At 40.5% G+C, this 27,262-nt stretch overlaps 1 protein-coding gene across 1 annotated transcript in view; it reads right to left on the minus strand.

Moving 5' to 3' along the window:
* PCNXL2 (pecanex-like 2 (Drosophila)) overlaps positions 1–27,262 on the minus strand; it is a 320,055-nt gene that overhangs the window by 110,867 nt on the left and 181,926 nt on the right. Inside the window, 2 exon segments of the mRNA XM_011935752.1 lie at positions 11,426–11,555; positions 17,114–17,222. Coding sequence (XP_011791142.1) covers positions 11,426–11,555; positions 17,114–17,222 — 239 coding nt within the window.

Below are 27,262 nucleotides of genomic sequence, written 5' to 3' on the forward strand. Positions count from 1 at the left end.
AGCTGCATATGTCCTGCCTTCCTTTGTTTAGAATAAATCAGTCCCAGCTCTAACACTTCCCTAAAAGCTGGACGAGCTAAGGATCCTCCTCTCACTTGCTATAGTGATTCAGAACAGGGCTCTGCCCTCCTGCTGTACAAGGCTTACACTCCCTGCAACCATCCATCAACCTGAATCACACACAAAGCCTCGCTCCTGGGTGACCTTGAAGCCTCAGCAGCACCGGACAGCTGGGAAGCAGCTGGGCATGTTCGACGCCTCCCTGCAGTCGCATGGTCTGCTACACTATTCTGCACTTTTCAAATACTTTAACTGCTCAGCAAAAACTAACAGGACCCTGAGTAAAACTATGCACCACAGCACAATGTGTAATAAGCTCAAAGTAATGCTGTTTGAGAAATTCAACATACTGGAATTCCTCAAAAGCATCAGCTTTCTGGAATATATGTGTATAATAGCTCATTTCCATACCTCAAGTGTCAAACCTTACATGTAGGAGTTTTCCCATCCGTCAGCAAAATAGTGGGATGGAGTCAAGTTCATAGTTTGGCTTCTCAGAAGTAAGAGCATTCAGACACAAATTCCAGGTGAGGAAATCTGAGGCAGAGAAGGGAAGTGGAAGGACCAGCCTAAGTTACAGGGCACATTGGTGATTGAGCTAGGGGAGCTTAAAGTTCTTTTGTCTGCCACTCAGCCCTGGAGGTACAATAGGGGATGGATGCCAGCACCTTCTCTGGCATTCTAGACTAGTTAGTGACACAGAATTATGGCAATAACGGTATGCTTTTGTGCCATCACTCCCTAAAAGTAAAAGGTGGCCAGGCGTGGTGGCTCACACCTGTAATCTCAGCACTTTGGGAGACTGAGGCGAGTGGATCACGAGGTCAGGAGTTCGAGACCAGCCTGGCCAACAGAGTGAAACCCCCCTCTCTACTAAAAATACAAACAATTAGCTGGGTGTGGTGGCGGGCACCTGTAATCCCAGCGACTCAGGAGGCTGAGGCAGGAGTATTGCTTGAAGTCGGGAGGAGGAGGTTGCAATGAGCTGAGATCATGCCATTACACTCCAACCCAGGTGACAGAGTGAAAGTCCATCTCAAAAATAAAATAAAATAAAATAAAAGTAAAAGGTAAGAGAGAAGGATTCCTTTGATAAAAGCCACCACTTGCTTTTATTAGGAGTCTTTCGATTTCAAGTGACAGAAAACTCAACTCAAAATGGCTTAAGCCAAATACAGAATTCAGTGGCTCATGAAGCTCAAAGGTCCTTTTAGGCCTCGGTGGACTTTGGAGATAGGGGAGTGTCATCATCCTCTGTGTCCCTCCGCCCAGCCTTCCTTTGTGTTTGCTGTGTCCTCAGGACAGTTCTTGCTTTGTGGTGCCAAAGGACTGCTAACAGCAATAGGCTCCTCATGCCACCAAGTCCGGTGGGAAGGAAGGGACACCTTAGGATACTTTAGGACACCCTAAAGTCCCAGAACTCACTCTGGCTAGACAAGAACAATAGACCTCTGGGACGCCAGGCTTCACACTTTTCCTTTCTCTGGCTTTGGCCCTCTTGGCCATAATCTCACGCGCTTGTTTGTTTCCCACTTGCCTGTGCCCTAATGTAAGTCTTCCCGGAGTGAAATGAAATAGGAGGCAGGCACTACCCTGCTGTCAGTTCCCAGGTTTGGCCCATATGTCCCCAGTCAGTTGGGTGAGATTTGCTGACTTTAAACTTCGATCTCTTTTCCAGTACCTCAGTCCGTCTTGACATTTCTATGTTATCATACGTAACTATGATTTTTTTGGGGGCTGGTTTCTCCTTATTTCTATTTCTTTTGGAAAGTTCAAGAGTTGGTCCATATTCCTACTTGGGCCGTAACCTGTCAATCCCAGTACCTGCCATCTCCCCAAACACGGTCATGTAGTAGCTAAACCATGTTAATGCTGAAACAAGTCATTTTCATCCATACACACACACACACACACACACGCAACTCATCTTAGTCACTTCAGGCTGCTATTAAAAAATACCATAAACCAGGTGGCTTATAAACAACAGAAATATGTTGCTCACGGTTCTGGAGGCTGGACGTCTGAGATGAGTGTCAGCATGCTCAGGTTCTACTAAGGGCCTCTTCTAGGTTGCAGAATGCCAAATTCTCACAGTATCCTCCCGTGGAGGAAAAAGGGGTTAGAGAGCTCTCTGAGGTCCCTTTTATGAGGGCACTAATTCCATGCAAAAGAGCTTCACTCTGATGACCTAATCACCTCCTGCAGGCCCCACCTCCTAATACCATTGCATTGTGGGTTAGCATTTCAATCTAGGGGAGAAGGGACACAAACATTGAGTCCACTGCAATCCTCAAAGTGACTCTCATGCATTTTTATATTTCCCAAAACTTTCATTTCTGTATCCATCTGGACAACTCTGAGTTCTGCCTGGGGAGGAAGATTCCTGAAGACTCCGTTAGCTCCCAGTTAAAATGAGAGCATTTGAAAATTCCTTTCCCAGATGTGTGAAGTTATTTAACACCCTAGAAAATCAAGGGCAGGTTGTAGCCTCAAACAGGGATTTCTCAAATCACCCATTTAAAAAGCCACCTCATCTGGGCCAGGTGCGGTGGCTCATGCCTGTAATTCCAGCACTTTGGGAGGCCAAGGCAGGTGGATCATGAGGTCAGGAGTTCAAGACCAGCCTGGTCAAGATGATGAAACCCAGTCTCTATTAAAAATACAAAAATCAGCCGGGCGTGGTGGCGGGTGCCTATAATCCCAGCTATTTGGGAGGCTGAGGCAGAGAATTGCTTGAACCTGGGAGGCGGAGGTTGTAGTGAGCCGAGATCACGCCACTGCACTCCAGCCTGGGTGACAGAGCGAGACTCCACTTCAAAAATAAAATAAATAAATAAAAAGTTGCATCTGTATTAATTAGCTCGACCCCTTTCTGGGCCTGAGACTGTATTCAGAATCTCAGATGGTCACTTGTTGTCCATGAGGGTCACTGAGGCTTCATTCCTGTTCTTACGCATCCCTGCTTAGCATCTGGAGCTGCTAGGAACCAGGCCGGCGCCATGGGAAAGCATCAGGAAGGCTCTCTTGAGGAAAAGGAAAAGAGAAACCTGCAAGCTGATGACTTGCAAAGTGGCCACTCACCACGCTTTCTTGCAGCCTGAAGACGGGCACTCCATTCTCTTGAGCTATGAATGTTTTGTGGTCCAGTGATGACTATGAAAGCTCAAAGCTCAGCCTAATGATTCTAAGGGTGGTCTTGACGAGCCGCATTGCTTCTGACCTGCAGTGGTTCTGACCTGTCCTGCCACTCTGAGCAAATGCCTCGGGGCTCAGAGCTGCAGTTGCTTTCCTTTCCAGATAGGTCTTTCGGGCCACACAGGGCTCTGGTGATGGTGTGTTTTAAGGCTCTCATGGGCAAATGCATCAACTGGCATTCTCTGTGTGTTTGTGTGTGTGCGTGCGTGTGTGTGTGTGTGTCCTCTGAGGCTTCAGGATATAATGGAAAGCGTGTTCTGGGCTTGAAATAAGATCAGCCCTGGGTTAATATCCTGGCTCAGCTGCTCACTTGTTCTGTGACCTTGGGCAAGTTTTTTAACTTCCTTGAGTTTCTTTTTTCTGATCTGTCAAATGAGAAAAATGAAACTCTGCTTCCAGAGTGAATGTTAGGACTGGAATGAATATACTAGAGAAGACGAGCAGATGTTCAATAAATACAAGAAGATGAGGATCGCCATTGTTACTGCTACTACTGCTGCTCCGCTCCTACTACTGTTATTATTACCATTAAGAATAGATCCAGGGCCCAACTTACTCCTAAGTATGGGTCTGAAAGCTCTAATAGACTTCGGATTCCTGATAAAGGAGAGTCATGACATTTATCTCAGCAGTAACTAAAACAAGGGCATTGGACAAATAAAAATGTGCTGCGTTCCTTGTCATGGTATATGCAGGCACCTTGTAAATGTATCCAAATAAATTATGGGGTAACTTAACTACAAGTAGATATATGTAAATCCCTCTCTGGCATAACTTTAAAGGAAGAACAGCTTTTAATTACAGGGTTGCATTGTACTATTAACCCATAAGCCAGAATAAGCCACCTGCTTTGTACTTAAGAAAAAAAATTATCTTTTGAGAAGCTCAATGCTTTGCAAAGATCTTACAAGTCACCTTTAAAACAGCTTAGTGGGTAGAAAGCAGTCGGCAATATTCATTTGGAAAAAGTTAAAAAACAAACTGTGAAGTTGAGGATTTCTTTCTTTCTTTGCCTGATCAAGCCAGGCATCCCTGGCTCCATCCTGTGCACCGTCATTAACAAATAATGAATGAAGCTCCAGACAGTGACAGATAATCCCATCTGCTGCCAAACTGAGGGGGCTGGAGGGGTGAAAGATGACATGAATGAAACTGACCTCTATGGGCTGGAATGGTGAGTTAAAACCAATAAGATGAGAGTTGATAGCGAAAACGTAAACTTCCTGTTTCAGTAAACCACACTCACACATAAGACCGGGATGATGAAGGGTCAGCTCAGCAAATGTTTTGTGAAATAATGAGACATTTTAGATTTTAAGAGGCATAAATGAGAGCAGGACACCTGGGTTGCCGAAGTAACAGGTCCTTCTACTGAGAACCAATTAGATGACCTCTGGAGCAAGGTGAAGGTGGGGAGGGTTGGGGAAAACTCACTGAACATCTAGAGGAGGCTGACTAGGATTTCCAAGGTCTAGACCATTTCACACAAGGAATAGTTTGTACCATTTAGCCTGAAAAAGAGGGTGGCAAAGGAAGGACAGCTGCCTCCAAACCGGTAAAGAGCAGCAGGTGTAGGAATCAGCATCTTGATGCTGCATCAGCAGGGGTATCCAGGTGCTATCACAAGGAGCAGATTCAACTCAATGAAGAGCCCACAGCTGTAACAGCACTCACAAGGGCTGCCTAGCAAGGCACAAGATCTGCTCCACCAGCACCGAGAAGAAGCTGGATGGTCCAGAGCACAGAGGGGATACCGTAATTCCTAAGGGTCCGTGCTACACTCATGTCTATATTACAAACCAACAAGGAGATGGAAAACAACACAGTGAGATTCATGAGAGCTCACCAAGACTAGGTAAAATATTTTTATCATTTATTTTGTTGTTAGATAAAACACAAAACCGTGGGACTTAGAGAGCCTATTATTCCGTAAAGGCGGCTGTGAGGCTTGAAGAACAGAACTGGGGCTCAGTGACTGGCCGAGGTATCAAAATAAACATGGTGCCTGAAGGGAAAAATAATATTTATAGGGCCTCTCACAGCAGGCTGGCTGTGGATGTGATGGTACACGATCTATATGATGTGTCGATTCCCCTGTTGATTTGATTGCGTTCTGCCATTTCAGAAAGGACTCAGGTAGATTGCAGGGATGCATAATATATGTCTAGTTACAACTAGATTAAAAGCTGAATGAGAAAAGATAGAAATTTAGGAAAGGAAAATGAAATGGGGTCAGGAATAAGGATAGGTATGTTGTACACAGAAATGACGTACACATTTACCAAAGCGAACCATGTCTCATTTGGTGTGTATGACGTCTGAGGAGTAATCATCTCATTTTACAGATGAGTTAACTGAGGCTCACAGACAAAGTAACATCCCAAACACCTAACCAAGCATATGCACTGGGATTTTAATTGTGGTTGGACCGACCACAAAGCTCATGCTTTCTGATGTTCTACCGCTGCCTCAGTTAAGAGCTGAGGATTAAGTAGAATCAATTATCTTCTTGCTGAGAAAGGCAGGTCCAAGGATACAGATGCAGGGTTGATACTTTTACAGACCAGTCACAGAGTGATTCCTGCTAGGTAAAGCCTAGCACAGTACACTCGCATAGATGATGCTTAATACACATTTGCCGTAAAGGATAACACCCAGAACAATGTAACATTTTAAAACCAATCTGGATAGAATTCTAGAAATGTAACCAACATGAAAGCTTTATTTCCCTTTCATCTAGCGTTGTAGGTCTAATGTATTTTACATTTTATAGAGGGTTTTTGACATATCAAAACAAAATCCCTGTTAATGGGAGTTTTCATTATTTTAGAAAGCTGAAAATAGTCAACTCCTTTAGAACAAAGATGTTTGCTGAGATAACTGGGCACATGTGTCATGTAATTTCTGGCCTAAACATTTGTTTCATGTTAATGACAAAGTTTGATTATTTAGTGACTGTTTATATACAAAGAGCAGGATGATAAATCATAATATCAGAATGTGTTTCTACAGCTTTCTAGAATCCTCTGACATTAGGGGGATGTATAAACACAAAGCACTATTATATACTGTATTTGCTATTGTTGCATGGAATTAAAATAAAGACACCAGGTAGAGCTCATCAAGACAGATTTTAAAGACCTTGTTAGTAGTCAAGACCACCTCAGTCTAGCAGTGAGTGTTCTCGCCTCCGCAAATGTGAAGCCAGATTAGGATTTCTATTTCCTCTGACATAATATTGTCGGACTTAATTCACTTAAGAAATACTTACAGGCCAGGCACGGTGGCTCATGCCTGTAATCTCAGCATTTTGGGAGGCTGAGGATGGTGGATCACAAGATCAGGAGTTCGAGACCAGCCTGAACAACACAGTGAAACCCCATCTCTACTAAAAATACAAAAATTAGGCAGGCGTGGTGGCAGGTCCCTGTCATTCCAGCTACTCGGGAAGCTGAGGTAGAAGAATCACTTGAACCCAGGAGGCAGAGGGAGGTTGCAGTGAGCCAAGATCGCACCACTGTACTGCAGCCTGGGGGACAGAGTGAGACGCCGTCTCAAAAAAAGGAAAAATGTACAGAACACCTACTTTTTGCAGGGCCCCATTAGGCATACAAAAATGAAAACTAAACAAGTTCAGAATTGAAGGTATATATAGACTACACCAATCTTGGGTAGAATTTACTGATGGCCATAGTAGCAAATTTGTTTTTCTAAACATGACTGCTACAGTACCTCTCCATCCTGCAAACCACTCTTGAACCTTACCATATATCCACCAAGAGGCAGAACATAATTCTCCTTTCTTTGAATCTGGGTGGGTGAGTGACTTACTTGTAGAAAATAGAATGGGAGAGAATTGATTAGGCCAGAAAAATCAATGTAACTTTTATTAATACCTTACTCACTAGAAAACTTTTGCTGAAGCCCTGAGGCCACCATGCTCTCAGGAAGTCAAACCCCTTACTCACCCAGAGATTACACGGAGAGGTTCTGAGACTACACAAAAAGAGAGAAAGATGTCCAGTTAGTCCCCAGCAGTTCCAATTCCCTATTTCAGTCCCAGTCACCACCTTCATAAGGGTCCCCAAACCACAACCACTCAGCCCAGCTCTTCCCAAATTCCTGACCCATAGAAGCCATGAGATATGACAAATTGTTTCCTGTTGTTTTAAGACAAAAACTAAGGTTTACAGATATTTGTTATTGAGTAATAGATAACAAGAACATAAAGGCAAACTGTTAGAGGAATTTAGGAAAGGAAAGACAATTTTTAATTGGGGTGATCAGGGCAACTTCATGGCAGAGTTGCCATTTAAGTTGCGTTTTGCCAACTAGGTGTGAACAGGAGATGAAGAGGTTGAGGGAGGGAAGGTCATTCTATATGAGGGGTATGATCCAAGGAGAGATTCGGAATGGAAATTCACAGTATATGATGTGTGGGAAAGTGTTGTGGGAGATGGGCTGGAAAGTTCGAGAAAGAAGGGTCTATATCTGTGCTTTCCAATATGGTAGCCTCTCATCACAGGTGGCTATTTAAATTTAAGTGAGTTAAAAGTAAATGTAATTTAAACTTCAGTTGCGGCCAGGTGCGGTGGCTCACGCCCGTAATCCCAGCACTTTGGGAGGCCAAGCCGGGTAGATCACAAGGTCAAGAGATCGAGACCATCCTGGCTAACATGGTGAAACCCCGTCTCTACTAAAAATGCAATAAATAAATAAATAAATAAATAAATAAGTAGGGCGAGGTGGCAGGCCCCTGTAGTCCCAGCTACTCGGGAGGCTGAGGCAGGAGAACGGCATGAACCCGGGAGGTGGAGCTTGCAGTGAGCGGAGACCACACCACTGCACTCCAGCCTGGGCAACAGAACGAGACTCTGTCTCAAATAATAATAATAATAATAATAAAATAAAATTCAGTTCCTCCGTCAGACTAGCCCCATTTCAAGTGCTTGGTAGCCCTATGTGGCTCGTACCTGCCATATTGGAGAGCACAGACATAGAACATTTCCATCATCCAGAACTTCCTATTGGACAGCGCTGGTCTACATGGCATTTCTCCTTGTCCCTCAGGCACAATGAGCAACTGCAGGCTTTTGAGGAGAAGAGTGACATGCTGAGAGCTGTGTTTTAGGACAGCTATCCTAGAGCTATGTGTGGGCAGAGAGTAGCAAGCAGGTTAGTTAGGAGGCTAGGGTAAAAAGGCAGACAGGGGACACATTTGTCACACACCCTAGTGAGGCACAGCATCAGGGAACAGGAGGTCTGCAGGTTTCAGGACAGGCCAGTTCAGGGAGAAAAGGGACTAGCTGTGATTATCAGGTCACTGGTGATTTATTTACCACTTCCTTGAAGTATTAAAATTGTTTTGGTACACTGCAGGTCTCATTAGAGACCTGCACAAACACAAGTCAGCTTTAAAAGATCTGTGCCAAGAGACTGGAAAGTGAGGGAGCAGGGGTGAAAAGAAAGAGGAAGCCAGGAAAGGGGACTGCTAGGTGGCCTCCAGCACACACACCCAGGCTGGTGGCGGCAGTTCATGGTGGTAAATGTGCTCACTAAAGCTCCAGATGAGAATATCTTTTCAGGCATCCCTTTTAAAGTGATAGAACAACTAGTACAACATTAAACAGGATAAATGACGTTACCTGACTGGTCCTTTGTATCAGACTCAAAAGATGGTAATTAGAACGGTCACATAGAAACTCTCCAGTCAGAGCACTAAAACTCATTGATTAGGATTTGAAACTAAAAAAACGTTTTAAACAGATAGAATGAGATTTCCAGAGTGTTTGTAATGATCCACATGAGATTTCCTGTCATTTCCTTTCCTGGTACCCACCACTCTACTGTCGTGATTTCCCTCCACTGATCTTTTCAGCAGACGGGCCTTTTGTTTCACAAAAGGCAACAATAGACCTTCAGCAGACTGGGTTTGGCACCAAGAACTCCCTCCTGCAGTGGAATTGAAAATTTCCTTCCACTTGGCTCTTTCGGAAAGATCTAGGAAAGGGCAGGTATCCTTGTACATCCCCTTAGACCCTGAAGCCCTCTTCCAACCCATGAGAAGGGCATCCAGAGGCAGACACCCCCCACACATATACAGGGAGCCTAGTGCTAATATCTGTGTTATTTACTGATGAGAAGAATAAACGCTGCAGAAACAGTTCTTTGTGGGGCTGAATAAACATAAATCTTGCTCTAGAAACCCACACGTTTGAGTAACCCACATAAACTGACAATTCAGACATCTCACCCAAACATCTCACTCAAAAAGGATGGCTGAATTTGGGAAGTGAGGAGACTAAATAACCAAACACCTAACTCCTTTTGTGCAGGTATTAGAATGCCTCCCTCCAATGTCATCTCTGCACAAAGATTCCCCTTTCCACTTAATATCCTTTCCGACTCAACTGAGAGGTGTTTTACTTCTATTGAATATTCCCATGCCAGAAAGACTGATTCCCTATCTGAGAATAGGAGGCAAAAAGAAACCTTTTGTACTCAGTACCAAGTTTTAAATATGTTGTATTTTCCTTCCCTGTTTAGGTGAAAGCATGAGAAAATGCCCCTCCTCTTATTTACAAGTATTTGCGCTTTCCAGAAGCGTGACTTTCAGAACGCCAAAAAGGTCTCCCAAATTGTTTCCTCCTAAAAAAGCTTAAAGAGAAGCCAACTGTGGTAGTTTTCTTTTACTCTCTGGCTCTGTACATATGCATGTTTCTTTAGACAAATGCAAATGAGCAGCCTTGTTATGTGAATTTCAAGACAACTTTACTTTTATTGCAAAATCTACCTCCCTTAGAAGACAAGAAATCTGCCAGAAACCTGAGGGACCTCCTTCCACTCCTCCTTCCACCCGTGAGTAGGACTCACTGGTTTGATTAGTTTTCACCAGGGCACCCCTAAACGTGAGACTGTCCGAAGGAGATCCCCCCGAGTCATGGTAAACACCTACTAGCAATGGGTCAGGCTGGGACAGGAACTTCCCTGCGGAGCAGTCAGAGAATAATCATCTTAGCCCAGGCTCACGTGGTGCTTACTTTGTGGCAGCTCCTGGTCTTGGTGTTTTATGTATGTTAATTCATTTTCTTTTCACAAGTCTATGAAGTAGGTCCTATGATTTCACTTCCATTTTACAGATGAGGAAAAGGAGGCCTGAAATGATCAATGTTAAGTGGGAGAGATGAGGTGTGAACTCAGGCAGGCTGTGTTCTAATCCCTAAGTCACACACCTGTGCCAGAAGGATGCACATTTTATAAACCATCTCTCAGGAGAAGCGTGAAACCATGGGTCTAACTTAATGATGGCTTCTGTGAGACATAAAAGACACATTGTAAAATGCTAGCACTCTGCAAAATGTGAATAAATTATGGAAAAAGGATTAGGGTTTAAAAGTAATAAATAGCACAAGTATGGTTAATAAATTAGGGCAGAGGAGATTGAAATGGAAGACCTGCTGCAACACATGGAGCAATCCAGAGTTCTCTGTCCCAGCTGAAGACTGCCGGGTACACACGCTTTCCTTCCCTGATAGCTATTCTCAAGACCTTCCCCCACAAATCATTAAGAGGTCTTTAGGATTACTTGGTGAACCATTAATTCTCTCTTCTCACCTTCCCGTAAGAATAACACTCCTACTTCGTCAATCACCAATTGCTTAAGGAAATTTATGACAGGTCCAAATAGTGGCCCCAAGTTTTATGGCATCCAGAAAAACTGGTGATCTCTTTTCCATACAGCCGTGATGGCTGCCCACTTGTACAAGACTGTCTATTTAGAATGCTCATAGAAGGGATGCTACAGACAGGAAAAAAAGATGCCATCCAGGGACCATCTTGGCATATCAAAGGACATTACCAATGGCTTGTTAAACAACCTTCCCCTAGGTCACATACAAAAATTTGGCAGTGGTAACTCTTTTCCTTCACAACTGGTGAAACCCGGACTAGCATTCGTTGGCTAATTTGAAATCAGTCATGTTCTTTCCAGATCCCTGAGACCCAAGAGCTGAGTCACTGAACTGAAGAAGCCATCAAGAGAGACAGGTTTGGCCTGGCCCCACAGCCGAGGGAAGCCTGGAGCCAGGGACCTTCTAACAGAGGAAGGCAGAGGAGCCTTCTGAAGCGCACACTGGAGAAAAGGAATTGAGCACTGATTTTAGGATCTTACTTGTAGTTTTTCTCCCAGAATTTCACTGGCCTGACATATGATGTGATGAAAATGACACTCCCAAGAAATGGGCTCAATGGGGTAGAAAAGATTGACGTGGCAATCGTCTGAAAGAAAAGCACGGCAGAATCTGAGAATGTTGAGTTAAGGCAAAAAAAATTATTATTCCTATATGTTTAAAATATCATTTCAAATTTTGATGAGTTTTCACTAAAGCCATTTTTTCCACCAAAGAACGAACAAAGGACACACACTTAATCTCTCTATGTATAGATTTATAAATATAAAACTTTCAGTAGTACCCTGCTACGTCTCATTTTACCACCATGTAAACCAAATGATTCTCATAAAAATCTCAGTGGTCTTAGTCTGATTCATGGCAAAGATTTAATATCTAAGGATTGAAAAGAACAGTTTCTCTTTACTAAGATTATTAGCTGAACAAAACACACTAGGGTACATTTACTAAAGTATCAAGTAGCTTTGTAAATAATTAATATTAGACGATACTTTTTGAAAACAAATAATAGAATTGTTCGGGAAGGTAGCATCTGTTTCTTGAAGAATGTTTTCCCACTGTTTGAAATATCTATCCATCTATCTACCTAGGTAGATGTATACACAGATAAACAGATACTGTATATTGAACACCATTGGTTCAATTCAAGTCATGTCTAGTTTTTAAGCAAAGAACACCACATGCACACGAAGCAAGTGTTTTGTGGGCCAAGTTGCTTCTATAGGCATTCTGATATGAGTTTCTCACGTACTGGCATGTGTTAATATCACACACCTTGCTTGATCAAAGAGGTAATTGCTCAATATTAAACTTAGCATGTCTGTTGCTTTTGGCTTAATCCAACAGATCTTTGGTGATTAGTGGCAAGGAGCCAGAAGCAACAGTTCTCTGAGCAAGTTGGTCCCTTCAGGTCTCACTCCATCATTGGAGACTCCCAGCTGCCAATCACTCACCATCATTGTGGCGCAGAGGTTCTGTGGGGCCTGTGGTTGGAAGCGCAAGAGAGAACTGCTGGCCAGAATCCATGGGGGTGGCAGAAGTCAGTGGAGAGTCAGACTGCCCAGGTCCTGTAATATGGACATCCTTCCTGGTCTAGGGTAGGTATTAGGAGTTGGATCATTCTACTACAGATCTGATCTGACCTCCTACAAGGCTGGTCTTCCTGCTGGGAAATTGTTGACAGCTGTATCTCTCTCACTGCTGAACTAAGGGGGTCTTATTTCTGTAACCCATGTTCAAAAAGTTCTGGCACAGAGTAAAAAGGAAATGCTTGGCACGGACAGGAAGACTCTGCATTTCATTATCAAGAATACAGAAGTAACTCGGACTTCTAAGTGGTTTAACATAACATTAAACAAATTAATGTGATAAAGGGGTGGGGATGGAAGTAGGGATTCCCTAATAGCCCCATTTATATGTAAGATATAAAACAGGAGTGAGTCTTGTGCTGTCCACACTTTCACATACATTTTAGTAGATTTAAAATTAGATTTAAAAAAATTATCCAGGCATTGTGGTGCGCACCTGTAGTCCCAGCCACACAGGAGACTGAGGTGAGAGGATCTCTTGAGCCCAGGAGTTTGAGGCTGCAGTGAGCTAGAATTGCACCACTGCACTCCAGCCTGGGCAACAGAGTGAGACCCTGTCTCAAAAAAATAACGATTTTTTTTTCTTCAAGAGTGATTTTTTTTTTTTTAACTATTTACTCCCAAGGATTTTCAGGAGTAAAATGTCACATCCTCCATTAATAATACATTCCAATGTTGAATTGTTTAGGTATCAAAAAGATCTCTATTGTGCTGCAATTTAAATCCAATTCTTTTTATTTTGACCTAGGTTCAAATAGAGAACTACAGAACAATATGCTACTGTAATATCTATTATCACCCATCAGTTTCCTCTTCTGAAAGCTGAAAATATCTAAGTACTTCTGCCACAAAACACAACATATTAGCTATTATGCTCCTTGTCATTGGAAGAAAAGGGAATTGCACGGAAGATATCATTGAGTGAAGGTATTGAAAAAAATATTAGAAAGCAGAGTGAGGTCAGAGGTGGAGTTTTCTGAGGGGCTGTGTTGAGAAGAAAGGAAGAGGGAGAAGTCCCCACATCAGGGGACAGAGGCTGTGATGAGGCTTGCAGAGGAACCAGGACAAAACCAAGTGGAGCTAGGGCTGGGCAGATGTGCTAATATGTGATTATCTGGCTAAGTCTGTCTAATTTTTAGAAGACAGTGGTCCTGCATGGTCTCTACACATATTAAAAGGGGGGCTGATGTGGCTCTTGTTTTTGATTCTAAAATTTCCCCAGAGATTACATTGTACATTTTTTAAATGCCAGAAACAATTATCCAAAATTTAAGAAGTGAGGAAACTGTGCTAGTCTAAAAATAAAGTTCAATGTGGTAGGAAAGGAAATGACGTTTAATAGGTTAGAGGGAGGGTGGCAGTGAATAAAGAGGACCTTTTTTTCAGGAAAGATCAGTAAAGAATTACAGCACACTCTGGGCAAATAGGAAAGGCTGTCACTACTACTGGCAAGACAGTGCCAAGAAAGAAGAGCTACTAAGAGGAGTAGGTGCGTAAAGCCCACTTTATTTCTTTCTAAGAGAAACAGCTGAGAGATTAACCTAAGGGGTAGATGATCACTCCTTCAAAAGCACACTTAAAATGAAAACATCTATTATTTGTTTTGTTTGTTTTTTGTTTTTGTTTTTGTTTTTAGAGATGAAGTCTTGCTCTATCGCCCAGGCTGGAGTGTAGTGGCACTATCTCGGCTCACTGCAACCTCTGCCTCCCAGGTTCAGCTGATTCTCCTGCCTTAGCCTCCCGAGTAGCTGGGACGACAGGCGCCTGTCACCACGTCCTGCTAATTTTTTTGTATTTTTAGTAGAGACGAGGTTTCACCATGTTAGCCAGGATGGTCTCAATCTTCTGACCTCATGATCTGCCCTCCCCAGCCTCCCAAAGTGCTGGGATTACAGGCGTGAGCCACTGTGCCCAGCCAGAAAACATCAATTATGAAAAGATTTTAAAAAATCATCAGAAGTGCAAAAGAATGCACCAAGTAGAAAGCAGCCCTCCCAATCTCTGGGTTTACTATAGAGAATCTGGCTAAGTCTTTCTAATTATTAGAAGACAATGGTCTTGCATGGTCTCTACACATATTAAAAAGGTGAATATTCTCATCTTTCCCTGGAGGTTACAAGCTCAGAAGCTAACAGAGGCTATGGAGGGAGAAAACATGCTAGTACTAGAAAAAGCAATTTACCAAACAGTGCCCTGATGGCCTGAAAGCTAATTCAATTCCAAAACAGAGCAAATTAGTCCCTTTTCAATGCTGATATGGAGCCCACAGCTTCTTAATAGAGTGATAAAATAATTAACATTTCAAAATTAGCCAAGATTCACGGCTGACACTTAATAACTTAATAGCTTTGTCTGGGTGGCATGTATATCCAGTTTTTCAACTATTTATCTGATTATAGTTTGAACAGCATGATGTTGGACTCCAGGGAACAAATATCTACCTTTACAACTGAGGAAGGATGAGGGGGTGTCCATGGGTATGGGGGAGAGCGTAAAGATTCTGTCAGTGGCCAGCCTCCAGGGAGGTCAATTTGAAGGCTCTGTATCTTAGCAGAAGGGGTGGAAGTGGGTATCACTAACAGGGCCAGGCTTACGAACAAAAAAAGGGGGTCCACTGAGTGTTCTAAAACGGAACCACCAAATGCCCAGTAAAATCTGCATCTCGAATGTCTCCATGTTGTAAGGCAATTAGTCTATACATTGTGAAAGTATTTAAATTTAATGCTCACTGTGCACAAGCTGAGATAAATCCTAATGCTGTCTTTATTCTTATAGGACTTATTAAGTGCCAAATACCATGTGCTCATGTGTGAACCCTCAACACGAATATAGGGCAGGTATTTGAAAATTATGGTTCCCAGAACAGTCTTAATTCAGTCGTGGAACTCCAAGGAATAATAAGTAATATTGAACTCACCTAACAAGGCATAAACATCAACAAGAAATGCTACAGACAGATGCAAGTCCAAAGTTATGACATCAGGAATTATAACTTCAAGTTTTAAATTCTTGGTGCAACTCCTCAACAACAAATTTGTGTTAATCTAATCATTTTCATTGAATAAACATGCTTTAAATTCTAAAAAGGAAACTTTAGAAATATGTCAGAAAGAGATTAAAAATCAACTCAATATTTCACCTGTTTTTGTTTTAAAGGACTCTATTTGGAAAACTGAAATTATTGGCTTTATAGAAAGTGATTGCAGCTAAAGGGAAAGGGTGGAGCACAAGCTCAGGCTTTGCAAATATATATATAATTTTTCCTTAGCTTGTTCTGCCAAATGACCTTGAAACACTTTAGAAATATTAATGCACATCTAAGAATAGGAACATAGAACAATGTGTATTGTGAGATCCACTCTTCGTATGCTTAACTTTTTAAAAAAAACGTTATGAGCCTGGAAGAAATCATTTTTCAAAATATAAAATATATTATTATTCAAGGATTATCCTAAGTATGTTTGCATTCCTGTACACCAAGTTAAGGTCTTAGAGATTCCTTAAGAATTGTCTTAATGAGCCTTATGTAAATTTCATATGGAAGAGAGCTCTGAGTGGTCATTCAAGTTAGCTAACAGCAGCCCTGATGGATTGCCAGAGTTTAGAACTGTGATTCACACACACTGATGGCATAAGAATCACCAAGAAAGCCTGTGAAAAGACAGACTCCAGGATCCTGGTCCGTGAAATTTGATTTACAAAGTATGAGCTGGGCCCAGGAATCTACTTAGTTTAATTAGTTCCTCCAGGAATTCTGATGCAGTGGTCCCTGTTTCCTGGGAAACACACAGATTTAAAAACTCTAAATTCAGTGGGAAGGAAAACCTTTGAGGACATATTTTAGGTGTGAGTCAAATTTTAATTAATCTCTTTCTTCGAGAGTATTTTTAAAGCAATTTCTCTCTCCGCTTCCCATTACCCACATGTGTACATATATAAAACTTAGCTATCAATGTCAAAGTGATGTTTAGAAGGAGCATCTCAAAATTTGTTATGAAGTAGATTAAAATTATTATGTAAACATTGTAAAACACACATGGAAACCAAGGCTTCTTGCCTAATAGCCACTAAAAGACCATAATTTAAGTTGTTAGTCTTCCAAATGCTGTTTGTACCTAATCTTGGGTTTCTGAACATCACTGAAGCACAATATGATAACCATACTATAAAATAATATACACTTGATAAAAATGTATTGAATGCATCAACCCTATTCACAGTGTTTAATAACAGCAAATGTATTTGCACTATTTTGCACAAGGTGACTCAATCATTTAAGCAGTAACTTTCCATTTAAAAGACAGGGTATCTTAATGCAGATCTGGGCATGGGAAATGGAAGGACCAGAAAAAAAATAAAAGTAACTCCTGAATATGCATTAGGAAGCAGGAAGAGTTCAAAATTAAGAAGTATCTTTTAAGGCTGAGTGGCCTAAAGGGATCCAAAGTGCCTCTTCATGTCCCCATTAAAATGTAATCTTAAAGACTTTACAATCTTTTTATTGCCAGTGGTCAATGAAAAGCTTGCTTCCGTAAAATGTGAGTCTCAGCTGGAGGGTGAAAATAGAAGCAGAAAGGATACGAGGAATGGCAAAGAGCTGAGCAAACACGTGAAACGAAGAACCCCAAGCCATCTGCCAAGGAGCCACATATGTCAGGACGAACTGTAACTTGTGAAGCAGGTCCCCGAGCTGAAAGTAAAAGAAAAAACAATTCATCAGAGAGGACAATGACCACAGTGGTAACCGCATCAAGGTCACTTAAAGGACATTTGTCAAGATTAGGAAGGGGCAGTGGGGCAGTGAAACTACTGTCTGCCCTCTCACTCTTATCTTCCTGCATCTCTTATGCAATGCAGCCATTTATTGATATTTTAAAACAGCAACAGGCTGATCAGAAGAAACCTTACATGGTTAATCTCAACAGATTTATTATTTCAACCTACATATATGGTGTATCTCTTTGCTTTTCTCAGAAAAACAACCGCAGCTTGATCTTTCTTCCTTCATATTGGATCTTTTGGAGGGAGTACATACAGAAACCTATCATCGTTTGACATTGTTGAGGTTTTTGTTAATTTCATTTTACCTCTTCAGCTGCTCCTACTGGAGAAAATAGCTCCATACCATTGAATTGCAGTTACAAAGTACTTCAGAAAGCTAAGACAGTATATGAAGCTATTGCACTGGCCAGACAAGCCAGCACAAGGAAAAATCGAGTTTTGGGAAGATATGGAAAATACAGAAGAGAGACCTCACATAGGGTGAACTGTTCAGTGGTTTGATTGGAGATGGAGATGATGAATGTGCAGGGAAGGATAGAGAAGGATGGACTACTCTGGCTTTAGATCTCTGCATTGTGGTAAGAAATGACCGAAGAATCCCAGATGCAAAATTCTGCTGCTCTCACTTCTAGATGTGGTCAGTCAGTATCCCACCAGGATTTCTTTCCCCAAAATCCACATCGGATCTTCTTCCATAATGAAAACTTCAAATAGCATGCCATGTTTGTTTCTAGACTGGCTAGCATTTGAGACAATAAAACACATTCACCAAGGCCGTGATGTGAAATGAGAAGAAAAAATACAATCTTTAATTAGGCTCAACAGCCATTATATAAAACAGAAGGTCACAATGAAAAGAGGGCAAGGATTGGGCAATGGGGCCATTAAGAAAGCATTCAAGGAACCAAGATAACTGAGCCCTTCTGTGAAAAGCCAACCTGGTGATTTTGGAACCAAAAGATGAGGTGACCCTGATTTGTTCCATGAAAATGTAATAAGGCAAAAGGAGGTTAATTAGAATCCTCTCCAAATCTTTGCCTCACTTTTCTGGTCTCCACTGATTCTCATAAATATTCTGGTTTTGGAGAAAAACTTTAAAGTAGAATAAAACATTACTGGATAGGCCATAGTATATGAACCAAGAATAAAAGGTCTCTCAAAGGCACAGCAAACATAGAGAATCCTTAAGTCACAAGCATCTGGTTATGTATAGAAACCCTGACCTAGAAACATGTCCACCAGAGACTCTAGTTACAAACTAGCACTGAGTTTTAGGTGAAAGCTGAAGACTTTTAGATAGAAGAGAATGGAGGAATGATAGGGAGGGTGGCAGATGGTGAGAGGGAAATAAAAAAATACAGGAAACAGGGAAGGCAAAGGGAGGATAAAAAAAAAGCAAAGAAAAGAAAAATGAAAGAGAAAAACTAGATGATGTGATCAGGCTTGTGGAACTATAAGGAAATATGAATTCCAGGGCAGGAAAAGAGGAGTTTGTTTTTTGCTCATAACTTTTCACTTTCTTTACTCTCACTCACTTGCATCAACCATAGAGGATTGATCTCGATTGGTTTCCAGGATATTTCAGAAAGGCCACTTTGGTTTTAATCCTGGGGTTGATTTCAGCCTCCTGAATCCATTCGAGATGGGACTCCGCAGCCCCCAGTGCCTTTGAGAGTTTGTCAATTGAAAGAGCAGCCTTTCACTCTGTCAACCTGAGGTCCAGTCTTACAAGTTTACATAAAATACAGTCGTTTCCCAACCACTTTACTTTTTACCATCATTAGGTGACTTCTACAGATCAAGAAACGGATAGTTCTAACACAACTTCAAACTCTTGACTCACTTCTGTGAAGAGATAACGATTTGCATTAAAAGCCAATGTCATTTCCTTTTATCTCCACCATTAACCCAACCAGAAGGGGAACACGTCAAGGGCCCAAGAGAAGATATGACTTCTGGGTTACCAACCAGTGCAAAAGTGGTGGTGGGCTCTCTTGTTCATATATACCTAACCAAACTCTATCAGAAAAAATACCTCTGGATTTGAAATCTTCTAGTCACCCCACTATTAAGAATTCTTAGTTGAGTTATTAAGAATTAATCTTGTGACTCATGTCTAGGTGAAAATTGCAAGCATGAACAAGATTACCTCATATGATACATGGCCCCCAAATGCCCTAAAAATGAATCATGAGTTATGGAAAGTTACTCCTGTTAGGTTTTCTGTGTATTCCTGTATCCTGGGAGGCATTTAAGCCACCTTTTGAAAAAGCTGATAAGTAGGTCAGTTACGGCAACTACAATCAGACTGGCTGCCCCAGGGAAAGCTTCATCTGCAAGTTTGAAGCTCTAACAAGTTAAACTTTGCTGCGTTATGATTAAATGAATCTGTTACAATTATTTTCTGCTTAGCACAGCAACTTGTATTTACACATAAGCAAAACCAGTAATCAGACATCTAAGGATTCCAGATACAAGCACTCTCCTGCTCTAATTGCAGCCGAAGCCCCAGGTGTCCTTGTTCTTTTCCTCTCTCTATGCTTTTTTTTTTTTTCATGAACTTTGTGAAGAATAAAATACGTGCTTTGTAAAGCTTTTCAATACGAAGCTCACAAAACAGACTCCACCGTTCTCAATCATTGAAGAAGCCAGATCTCCTGAATGTCATTTCTTTCTGTAGTAATGATTCCTCCACAACACAGTAATTTTAATGCTCCTCTATGAAGCCCACCAGAAAAAGGATGTGCTCTAGATGAGTCAGATGCTAACGCATGCCAATATTTAAAAGCATGGGCTTGAAGGCACGCTGCCTGAGCCTGAATCCCAGCTCTACCTCTGCTCATACATTTCTGGATCTATAAACTGGAGATGATAATAGTACCTCCTCAAAGTGTCATCTGAGGATGAAATGGCTTCATCTTTGTTAAAGACTTAGAACAGTGCCTGGCAAACATAAGTGTTACAAAAGAGTTTGATAAATGTTAGGACAAGTGGATATCTTATTCACAGCCTAGTAATTTTAGAGCCCTCTTATTCCCCAAACTGAAACTTACCAAGTCCAGGTCCTCTCATTTTTCAGAGAAAGAAACCAGGCTCAGAGGGGTTAAGTGGATTGCTTAGATCAGACAGCGAGTTACTGGCCCATCTGAAACCAGAGATCAAAGTTCCTGATTCTTCATCCAGTGATATTTCTTTCACCCAACTTTACCATGCCTCCTAGAGGCCGTGGGCCTTCTGTGAACTACAGCAATGGGAAGAAACTGCCTGACATGCAGCAGCTACAGAAAGGTCTCCTTTATCCAAGATTTCCTGCTGACAGCAGAGGGGCAGGATCACAAGCATGAACATCACACACTATAGCTGCAGCCACGATTCAGACAAATTATGGCTGCAGCCATGTTCTTTCATATACACAATAAAAAAGGACCTCATCTGCCCTGGAACATCCTTTTCAGTGTAAATATCTAATTAATAAAATATGATACTACCCAAAAAGCCCGATGACCCTCGAGGGATCTCAAAACGGCAGACTGCTGGCTTACTTGTGCTTCTTGAATGTACAACTCCAAAAAGATTGATTTGGCTCATGTATTTTATTCTTACAGTGTGGAGAGACATGATCCAGGTTTAAAAAGACTCAACTTCATATTTTTCCTTTATACTTTGTCCTTCTCTTTAAGGGTAAAATCAGGTAAAATAATTTAAAATGAGTGTGTATCAAAACAGCAATTTCTAAGCACAAAAGAAAACCTAAATATTGATCATCAATGAGAAAAGTATATGAAGAGGGACCTCCTGCACCACATTGGCCATTGTGTATAAAATAATGAAACATTTAAGATAAGACTTAATGGAAACAGCCACACCAACAGCTTTCCAGTAAGCATGGCCACAAGCATTATAATATTGTATTGAAGTACTTTAAATAGAAATCTCATTTAGATTAGCTATGAACTTGCATCTCCTTAGACAGTTTGAGGTCTTTGTTTTTATGAAGCTTATCTCACTCCTAACATTCTACTTCCAAGATCTTAAATCTCAGCCCTATTAAAATGCATAATAAACTTTATGAGTTACTGGAATATAAGAGAAAACAAAATCATTTGGGTTTTTTCCACTTAAAACACTAGGAAAAGAGTAAAGAAAATCACAATGAAGGCCGGGCGCTGTGGCTCACGCCTGTAATCCCAGCACTTTAGGAGGCCTAAGCAGGTGGATCACCAGAGGTCAGGAGTTCCAGAACAGCCCGGCCAACATGGCAAAACCCCGTCTCTACTAAAAACACAAAAATTAGCCAGGCGTGGTGGCACGCACCTGTAATCCCATCCCAGCTACTCAGGAGGCTGAGGCAGGAGAATCACTTGAACCTAGGAAGCAGAGGTTTCAGTGAGCTGAGATCATGCCACTGCACTCCAGCCTGGGCGACAAAAAAGAAAAAAAAGAAAAGAAAATCACAATGGAATGGCTGTTTCCCAAAGAAAGCCACCATAAATACTCTCATTTCAAACGACCTATTTTGGAAATACCTTTTCAATTAGACCTAGACGTGCTGTTATATCTCTGCTATAGATAGTAAATACACAAACCAGCTCGAGAGAAATGTCTCCAAATAAAGGTGACCCCAAAACTTTTCCTTGCTAATACATCTGCAATAAGGCATATGCTATCTTCACTCTGGAGACAGCCCCCTCCACACACACATTGTCCTTCCTTTAATGAAATAACTGGCTACTTAACAGAATTTTCTTATATTTGGGTGTTGTTTTAGGAAGTTATATATCTATTTGATTAAAGTGCAATTTTCTCTCCAAATCCTACTCATCACCTTTTAGCCTATTGCTCCATCCTTACTAATCTCCCAGATTCATTCTATCATTTGCCATTTTTTTGCATTTTGTTTTATTCAGTTAGTTCCTTCTCAGCTTCAGTTAACTTCACCCCAAATTTGGAATTATCAATATTTGAACTTGAAGGGGTATACAAGGCTGAAAGGCATCGCAGAAACTGGCTGCTGAGTTAAAGATGCATGGAGTTCAAAGTGACAGAACAGTGAAGAAATTGAGGCTCCTGAGTGCTTGTAAAGGAGCAGACGAGATGAGAAGAAATCTGGAGATTCCTGGGGAACCACATGAATGAATTCAGGTGGGAGCCCAGCTGAGGGATTAAAAGCTGGGAACAAAGGAATTGTGGGAAACCGTCAGATGTTCTGAGGGACAGGTGGTGATATGGGGAGTAGAAAAATGTTCAAGAAGGAATAGAAAAAGTAAAGCTAGTGACATCTCAAATGTAGGACACCATTTTGGGGGGAGGGGAAGCACCACTCCTACAGAATAACAAGGTGTTAACAGAAAATATGATCATTCAATTGGGGGATATTAAATATTTCCAAATAGTAGCTGACAATACAAGACAGAACTTTGTAAAGTAAAAAACTTACTCAGACAATGGTTGTAACTCATTACAAGAGTGACTTTTAGGCCAGAAGCAGATTCTACCTCAGTAGACAATGTGTTGGGAGCTCATTAAATAGCATCCATCAGACTTTGCAAAATACTGATGGGCTTCATGGAGCATGGTAATGCATAAAGGATACCATCCATTATAAAAAATAATATAAATAATCAAAGAAGTTGTAAGAAAAAAATTAATTAACAGTTAACTCAAAAAAGGGGGCACCCCCCCACTGCCCCTGCAACAGTCAGAAGCAAACAGGTAATTTGAAATAAGAATGGTTAAGTCTGAGGGGCCGGGCGCGGTGGCTCAAGCCTGTAATCCCAGCACTTTGGGAGGCCGAGATGGGCGGATCACGAGGTCAGGAGATCGAGACCATCCTGGCTAACATGGTGAAACCCCGTCTCTACTAAAAAATACAAAAAACTAGCCGGGGGAGGTGGTGGGCGCCTGTAGTCCCAGCTACTCGGAAGGCTGAGGCAGGAGAATGGCGTAAACCCGGGAGGCGGAGCTTGCAGTGAGCTGAGAACCGGCCACTGCACTCCAGCCCTGGCGACAGAGCGAGATGCCGACCCAAAGGGAACACAGACATGGATATAGGTCTTAGGAGCTGAGGAATCGGGTTTTAGCATATTTGAATGGGTTCCATGTCCATAAGGAGCAAATTATAAAAAACTTCATTTACCAGTGTTGGGAAAAAGCAAAGAGAGTTTGCCTTCTGCCTGCTGTAGAGTAGATGAAAATCTGTCATCCATGATACACCAAAACCTCAAGTCCTCATAATACAGGGCAGTGGGATTTAAATTTAAACTATTCCAGTAGGGTGAAAATTTAAAAACAAGAAACTAACATAAAAGGTAGTGGAGGATGATAAAACTTCCTCACAGGAGTAAATGCATGAGATCCATTTTTTTCTTTTTTTTTGGCTCCCACGAGTGATAACATACAGCATTTGTCTTTCTGAGCCTGGTTTATCTCACTTAACATAATGTCCTCCAGTTCCAACCGTGTTGTTGCAAACTGACAGGATTTTATTCTGTTTTATGGTTGAATAAATTCCATTGTGTATATATACACAGTTTCTTTATCCATTCCTCTGCTGATGGGGACTGAGGTTGATTCCATATTTTGGCTGTTGTAAATAGTGCTATCATAAACATGGGAGCACACATACCTTTTTAATATGGCGATTTCTTCTCTTTTGGATAGACAGCCAGCCTTGGCATGGCCAGAGCACGCTTCGGTTCTAGTTTTAGCTTTCTGAGGACCCTGTGTACTGTTTTCCATAGTGACTGTATTCATCTGCATTCCCACCAGCAGGGTACAAGTGTTTCCCTTTCTCCCCATACTTGCTAGACTTTGTAACTTTCTGATAACAGTCATTTTAGCTGGGGTGAGACGATATCCCAACGTGGTTTTGAGTTTCACTTCTCTGATGATTAGTGATGTTGAGCACTTCTTCATATACTTGTTGCCCATTTGTATGTCTTCTTTTCAGAAATGTCTATTCAGATCTTTTGCCCATTTTAAAATTATTATTAATTTTTTTTCCTATTTAGTTGTTTGAGTTCCTTATATATTTTGATTATTAATCCCTTGTCAGTTGAATATTTTGTAAATATTTATCTCCCATTTTGGGGGTTGTCTCTTCACTTTGTTTATTCTTTCCTTTGCTGTGCAGAAGCTTTTCAGCTTGATATAATCCCATTTCCCAATTTTGGCCTTTGTTGTCTGTGCTTTTGAGGCCTTACTCAATAAATCTTTGCCCAGACCAATGTCCTGAAGCATTTCCCCAGTGTTTTCTTCTAGTATTAATTATTTCTTAGTTTCAGGTCTTATATTTAAGTCATTAATCTACTTTGATTTAAGTTTTGTGTATGGTGAGAGATAGGATGAAACTAAACGTTTCATCCCTCTGAATACACATATCCAGTTTTTCCAGCATCATTTATTATGTTTTTAAGTTTTTAATTTTTGTGAGTGCATGGTAGGTGTACATATTTATGGGATTCATGGGATATTTTGGTATAGGCATGCAATACGTAATAATCACATCATGGAAAATTGGGTATCTACCTCAAGCATGTATCCTTTGTGTTATAAATAATCCAGTTATATTCTTTTAGTTACTTTCAAATGTACAATTAATTTATTATTGACTACAGTCTCCTTGTTATGCTATCAAACTCTAGGTATTATTCACTTTTTCTATTTTTTTATACCCATTAACCATCACCACTTCCTCCCAATGTGCCCTTACTACCCCTAACCTATCCTCTGGTAACCATCCTTCTATTCTCTGTCTCTAAGAGTTCAATTGTTTTGATTTTTACATCCCACAAAGAGATGAGAATATATGATGTTTGTCTTTCTGTGCCCAGCTTTTTTTTACTTAAAATAATGACCTCCAGTTCCATCCATGTTGTTGCAAATGATAGAATTCTTTTTTATGGCTGAATAGTACTCCATTGTGTATAAGTGCCACATTTTAAAAAATCCATTTACCTATTGATGGACACCTTGGTTGCTTCCAAATCTTGGCTATTGTGAATAGTGCTGCAACAAACACAGGAGTGCAGATATTTCTTCAATATACTGATTTCCCTTCTTTGGGGGCATATAGCCAGCAGTGGGATTGCTGGATCATATGGAAACTCTATTTTTAGTTTTTTGAGGAACTTCCAAACTGTTGTCCATAGTGGTTTACTAATTAACATACCCACCAATAATGCACAAGGGTTCTCATTTCTCCACATCCTCACCAGCATTTGTTATCACCTGACTTTTGGATAAAAGCCAGGTGATGCTGATGCTGCCAATCTGGGGACCACATATTGCAAGTCATTGCACTAAAGGGCTAGAAGCACAGTATTCAATTTTCAAAGCACTAGAGGAAAAAAAAGGACCAAAAAAGTTCATTTTGTTCAATAGATGATAAGAAAGAAAAGGTGGAGAGCCAAAGTAAAAGCATCATGAACATAAAGCCAACAAAAAATACCATGATAGAAAAAAGTCCAAACATATCAGTAATCTCAGTAAATGTAAATAGATAAGATTTGCCTATCAAAATACAGACTCTCAGTCTGCCTTAAAAATTAAAATCTTGTTAGATTTAGAAGAAATATTAAAGTCACCTAAAAATTTTAGGTAAAATAATGTTTAAAAAAATTAATACATTTTTACCAAAATAAAGTTTCCTTACCTCTTTTAATAGTAAGCAAAATATTGAGGCTTTTACTCAAAATAGAATAAATAGCAGTACATAATGATGAAAGGAGAGTGTCACTAGGAAGATAAAATAATTGAAATGTATACACTTGGCCATGTAGTCTCAAAAACATCTGAAGTAAAAATGGATAGAATTACAAGGAAAGATTAATAAATCTATAATCATAGGGGAAGCTTTTAAGATACTTAGCTCAGAAAATGAAAGTTCAATTAGACAATAAAGAAGCATATGAAATATTTGACCAACAGAATTAACAAGCTTCATCTAAGAGATATGAGTATTAGAATCTTACAACCAACCAAAAAAATATAATTTTCAAACATAGGTACATTTACAACAATTGATGCCTTACTAAAGTACAAAAGCAGTCTGATCCATGCCAAAAATTAGTATCATGCACACTGTTTTGCAATTAAATTAGAAGTCAATAATAAAAAGGTGGCAAAATAATAATTGTAATAATCACAATCCTTTGGATTTGCATGTAATAAAAACAATGGAAATAACAGTTAAGAATAAATTATAATGAAAATTAGAACATATTTTAAAATGAATGACAATGAAAAACAGTAGTACCAATTAGAACTTTTAGAACCTAGGTAAAGCAATCTGTAGAGGAGAAGATATTGCCTTAAAATGTGCATCTTAGAAAAGCTTCACAGTACATACTGGCAGGCTATTTCCTAATGCAAAAATTTGACAAGGATATTATGAGAAAGAAAATATATTCTTATCTATGAATATAAATGAAAAAAACTCTGAATGAAATACTTACAAAATGAATCAATGAATGTATAAAAACACATCATCATCAAATTTGGTCCACTTCATAATGATAGAGTATTAGGAAAACATATTAATGTAATTCACAAAATTGAGAAAATAAAAAAGAAAAACTGTATGTTGCTCAATTGGTACAGAAAGGATGTAAAAAATGAATTCAACACCCATTCATAAACATCCCTTACAAACTAGCACTAAAAGAGTTATTTTTAAACCTCATAGAGGATACCAGAGCTATATGGCAATAAACACTGTATTTAGAAATAGAATCTCAGGATTATTCAGAAAAGAGGTATCAAGCAAGATGAATCTGATTAACCTAAAACAGAAGAGTGGAAAGAAAATTACTAAGGGAGACTAAAATATAAGCAGAAAGGAAGGAACCTGGGGTAATAGTTTGTCATCTGTGAAGTACAGTTTGGGAAATTTTAACTAAGAAGAAAAACAGAAACAATGCAGGGATGACATTATCCAGCAGGAGTAGG

The sequence above is a fragment of the Colobus angolensis genome, unplaced genomic scaffold, assembly GCF_000951035.1.
Source record: "Colobus angolensis palliatus isolate OR3802 unplaced genomic scaffold, Cang.pa_1.0 Scaffold148, whole genome shotgun sequence".
Lineage (NCBI taxonomy): Eukaryota > Metazoa > Chordata > Mammalia > Primates > Cercopithecidae > Colobus > Colobus angolensis.